Source organism: Oncorhynchus clarkii, chromosome 28 (assembly GCF_045791955.1).
Source record: "Oncorhynchus clarkii lewisi isolate Uvic-CL-2024 chromosome 28, UVic_Ocla_1.0, whole genome shotgun sequence".
In the NCBI taxonomy this organism is placed as follows: Eukaryota; Metazoa; Chordata; class Actinopteri; order Salmoniformes; family Salmonidae; genus Oncorhynchus; species Oncorhynchus clarkii.
In genome coordinates, this window is record NC_092174.1 from 23,045,143 (window position 1) to 23,050,695 (window position 5,553).

The window sequence follows — 5,553 nt, forward strand, 5'->3', positions numbered from 1 at the left end:
GTGGGTGGAGGGGGGCATTGGGGGGCTTTGATTAGCGGTTCATTTCGCTGCCTGTTAAAGTGCCTCGATTAAATTTGTAATTAATTGATTGAATCATAGGCTAATCATCAGATTTGCTGGAAATGATCAGAATAATGATAATCTACACTACATCATAGAAACAAGACTCTGCGTTCTGTCCCTATTATAAGCCTTCCAGCATTTAGTTAACAAGTTATTCATGCTGCAATGCCTAAACCGTATGTCAGGTGAAAATTGAAAGACAATATCTTAAACAAGACATTATTTTAAGAACGTTGTGTGCATTCATTGCTATCAATGACTCAAGTCTCTCCAGACCCCATGAGCACCGTTCTAATTTGTCTGGCAATCTGGAGAGCGAGCACCCCGCGTGCTATTTCAGTGGCCAGGGCGCATGTGGTGGGATTCCCAGGGAATCCCCAGTGTTCGGCATCTTGCGCATCCAGCTCGCACTGACATCTGACCTCCTCAATCAGGCCATGAAAACGCATGGTTGTGGTAGTCAATGGCACTTTACCAGCAAGCTTTTCAGGTACCAGGTCACTAAAAATGTGAGATGAAAAGAAAAGCGTGCGAGCAGAATAAAAGCAACTGCATGGCACAAGGCTGGAAGTGCGTCTATGGTGCGGGGCTGACTTCAGCACCACAGGATATCCTGTGGGGTTACATTGGGTAACCTGTGAGTCTTAAAATGGAAACGTGAAAGGGAAAATTATCAACTGTATCTTGTTGACTGTCACTATTCGTTTTGTGTGGACTTGTGATGGTAAAATGCATTAGTATGAATTCACTAGTTGCAGGTGCTTTGGAGACATAGGCTAATGGTCACCTGAGAACGTTCATATTTCAGGCTCATATTCAGCATAAATATTTATAGCACCTTTTCTTAACCCAATTTGTACATTGTATCTTGATCATTTGTTGTTTTTATGGGCTACATGTGCGCTCCATCGCACTTGCAAACTTGTAAGATTTATTAAGTAATTCCAAGTTCTTTATCGGTTTGAATAGGTTTAGTTTCTAATGTTATCTTGATTTTCTCCAATCCTTTGCACACTCAAGCTTACATGGCTTTATCTTGACTCTCCACTGTGAGGATTATGTCCACCATTTGCACTGGAGTAAGCTTTTCGGTCTCCAAGAAAGAGATGTTCAATATCCATAACGTTTTTTTATCAACAGCAGACAGCAAGTAAGTATATGTGAATTTAGAACTTTACTGAGCGTAAAGCTACTTTGAAAAATCTGCAATTAAACTGTAGGCCTACGCATATCGAGTCTTGGAATCATGCATCACTGGCCCTCCCTCACCATGAATTGTAATACACCATGACCTTCGCAATACGACATCTCATTTATAATGTTCACCATTATGCCGTCTGTTGAAGAGACCCAAGTGTTGCTGTTCCCATGCCAGCGCTCGCTTTGCAGCGTCCGCTGGCACTGAGCTTTGTCACACTGGTGAATTGATCGTGTGACGCTGACGGTCACGGTCCTGTCTGCGAGCAATTTGTGAGAGTCCTGCTTAACGACCAGTCAGCGCTCAGGTACCAGTCTGGCCCAACAGACAATCATGCAGACTAGTGGACCAGTTTATAACGCTGATATATTGAATGAAAAGTAATAAATCAAATCGAAAATATTAATTAATCCAGTATGAATAAAACAAATGTGTTGTTTATTTTGATCATGGATTGATAGCAGACTGTCTCATTCCAAAATATATTTGATATGTGGAAATATATGATATGTTATATTAGCTCTTCTAACATCAGCGTGTTTAAATTCCAAGAAAAGCAAACTCACAGAGAACTAAACAAAATGCGCATGCAAGGTGCAAAGCAGCAGCAGCGCTCATTATTATGGGACGAGTTGCATTGACTGGCTCAAGGCGCAAGTGGCGTTATTCCCACGGACTGTGCCTCTATTGCCTCGTGTAGCAGCTTGCGGCGAGGCGCAAGACCCATAGCCTACATTCAAATATTTTTTTTCGCCTTCAAGTAACAAAGTGACCCCCTCCATCTCAATCTGAATGGGGGTGTCCTATAGACTCCGACCAGTCAATATTTCAGGTACCGGCGTAATTTGTTGTGAGGTGTCTGACAAACACCCTCTTTGACGCTCACTGTGAGGCCACACTGCCATTTGTCTGACACCAGTTTCCCCATAATAAAACCATACTTGCTGTCATAAGTGGGCAGTCGGTCTCCTTCCTGGTGCATGTATTTATGTTCGTAGAACCACTTAGACTGAAGGATTGTTATTATGGTGCTGAACACCTGAAGGATTTAAATCGAGTTTTTCTTGCAGTATAGTCTATTTGGTATCCCATGTTGAGCACGTTTTTATGCACATTCAGAACTCGCGTTAATGTATATAAGCCAAGGTAACATGTTGTTTTAAATTCCAGGTCTATCCTTATTTTATAACATTCTGCAGTCTAGAAAAAACTAACAATAGCTTAATACATAAACCTTCCTTGAAAATGAAAACTATTCCAGCACACATGGTTTCAAGACAAACCTTATATTGTATTAGAAATAGGCTATTTTTACATAAAGGCAGGTGAATTCAACCTTAAATGTGAAAGCGGTAACAAAAATGTAAACGAGATTTAAAATTATGCAAGTTTTGAACATTGTGCAAGCGATGCCTGGTATTCTGTGTCTGCATGCTTTTGATAAAAAAATTGTCTACCCCATGCCAATATTTAACTAGACCTACCTTAGAAAGGCCTACCTGTTGCACTATCAGTGTTGGATATGATTGCATCCTTATCTTTGCGTGAGATCAAACAAAATTAACGATTTATCTGGAGTAGCCTATTGCAATATGTAGTATAGTTTTACATTGTTGCGGCGTGAACAAGCGAGTGTCCACTGCGTAGAGCCAACGTGTTGGCAGAGCGGCGTCATAAAACCTATGATTGATGAACACATAATTTTGTCTGCCTGTCTAACACTAAAATTACTTTTAATTTCAATGACATGCACATTTTTTGCTCTGCGTTCTATGGGTTCTAATAGGAATTGGAATCCTCCAATATAGCAGGGTGGCCTAGTAATGAAGTGATCAGACCACTCTACAGTTTGCTGCAGGCATGAGTGGTCGGCTATTGAATGTGGAAGGTACCTGCTTTCAGATGTGCATGCCTTCATGAAGTGTCAGGGGTGTTATTGTTATCTGCGGTGTTATTGCTCGACCCTTTAATTAGGCTACTATCGAAATGTTGTTTTTTCTTCACTTTACACATTGTTCAGTCCCAATAGATGCAAGGGTACATTAAGTGTAATATAAGCCTTTTCAATTCAGACGTTGTATGTTCTTGTATAAAGCTCGAAAGGTAGGTTTTGAATAAGAGGAAACAGATTTAGAGATCATTGACAAAAGACCAATAGGATCATTAAGACGTGGAGCCTTGGAAAACGACTCTGGTGTTTATTACAATATTATTGTAGCCAAATAGTAATAATAGCCTACTAGTATTAATAATAATAATAATAATATATTGTTGTGGAAGCATGCAACCAGATATGGACACTTAGTCTGTAAGTAAATCCCTTTATAATTGTATTGAATCAACATTTAAAAAATCTACCACTCTGAGTTCTCGTTGCAGGTGGGTGGGAATAAGGCGATTACTTCAGATAAAATAAAAAACACTACACTTGCTCAAATACAAACTTCCACAAAAGCTCTGACGAAGGCCAAGAGCGTCGGGCTAAGCTTCAATAAATAAATAATGATACATACTTGCAAGACTAGAGTGTGGGTTTCTCTTTTCTTTAAAATTATTGTAAAGATGTTAGGGTGGCTGCATGTTTTGGACTTAGTTGGTCATTGGCCCTGTAATGCTTTGTTGCCCATTTAGCCCTGTGTTCGGTTTTCCATGTAGTGCAGGAGGGGGGTAAACACTGCGCGGTAGAGGGGGGCGGAGTGGTAAGAGATTATCTCTAGGTGCACATTCGGCTGCGGAGTGTAGTGTATACTCAACGCTGATTGGCTGACGCGTTTGCTTAATGGCACGCGACTGTGGATGTAGTTATAAGAGTCCTCGCGTGTCAGCCTTCAACTGAACTATCTCTTGAGCATCCAGAGGCAGCGCAAAGATCACATTTGTTGTTACTGGGCAACAAGAAAACAACAGCAAAAAATGGACACTGTCTTAGATACATTTACAGGATTGGACTCCTTCTCTTCCCCTTATTTTGACGAGGATGATTTCTTTACTGACCAGTCCTCCAGGGACCACTTGGACACCGACGAGTTTCTAGATGACGATGTCGATTTTCTCACCAGCCATTTCCAAGATTACTACAAGGACAGCAGGTTAGCGCACGATGGGGACTACTGTGAAATTGGCAACTTTTCCTTCTCTTCCTCCTCCTCTACCTTCTCGTATGAATGCACTGACAGCACCTCAGAGCTGTCGCCTCAGATGGGAGGAGATGTCCCGATGCTAAAAAGGCGGAGGCGGATGAGATCCGATATGGAGATGCAACATTTACGGCAGGCTGCCAACGTCCGGGAGCGGCGGAGGATGCAGTCCATTAACGATGCTTTCGAAGGACTCCGGTCTCACATCCCCACTCTGCCATACGAGAAGAGGCTCTCCAAAGTCGATACCCTGCGCCTGGCCATTGGCTACATCAACTTCCTCGCTGAGCTCGTACAGTCGGACATGCCCATCCGAAACTCGGACAGTGAAGCACCGACTCAACCCAAAAAAGTTATAATTTGCCACAGAGGAACAAGTAAGTTTTCCATATGGTTAGATAATGATAATGACTTAATTTTAGACTGTATTGTTACTCATTTGTGAAAGACTTGGTCCATTACTAATAATTTGTCCCCTTCTCAGGATCTCCGTCTCCAAGTGACCCTGACTACGGGTTGCCTCCCCTTGCCGGCCACTCTCTGTCCTGGACAGACGAGAAACAGCTGAAAGACCAGAACATCATTAGAACCGCTAAAGTTTGGACACCCGAGGACCCACGAAAACTGCACATGAAACCCTCCCTGAACAACATTGAAAACGAGCCTCCTTTCAGCTTAACCTGATCCCAATAAATGTTATGTTTATGTCTAAAAGAACGTATTGTTATACACACATTGTAAATCCATGTTAATATATAACGTTGTCTTTAGCGTTGATTATTTACGTGTAAATATATATTTGTCAATGTTCTCCTAATTAAGGCAGCTGGGCAATCATTTTATATGTAGCAAAATGTATTTAATTGTTTTCATGATAATATATGTTTTAATTTAACATTGATGAATATACGAAAACCAAACTATTTTTATAATACATTTTAAAATAATTTATATTTATATGCAATCTGAGAATAAATGTATCTTTTAAATTATGAATACATTGTGTTGTCTGGTCTATACCACTTTCCTCCACATAGGCTCCTGCTCACATTCAAAACATGTCATTTTTAACTCCATGTGGTGAAGATCATACTCATAAAAGGAAAGTTATTATGCATAACAACAGTGCAACAAGCAATCAACATGCATAAATCA

The 5,553-nt window shown here is 40.8% G+C and overlaps 1 protein-coding gene across 1 annotated transcript; it reads left to right on the forward strand.

The window, feature by feature from the left end:
• Window positions 1-4,174: 4,174 nt before the first annotated feature.
• LOC139387466 (pancreas transcription factor 1 subunit alpha) lies at window positions 4,175-5,100 on the forward strand. Its single transcript, XM_071133657.1, has 2 exons — window positions 4,175-4,775; window positions 4,883-5,100. The coding sequence occupies exons 1-2, from the start codon at window positions 4,175-4,177 to the stop codon at window positions 5,080-5,082; spliced, it is 801 nt and encodes a 266-aa protein (XP_070989758.1). The 3' UTR covers window positions 5,083-5,100.
• The last annotated feature ends 453 nt before the right edge of the window (window positions 5,101-5,553 follow it).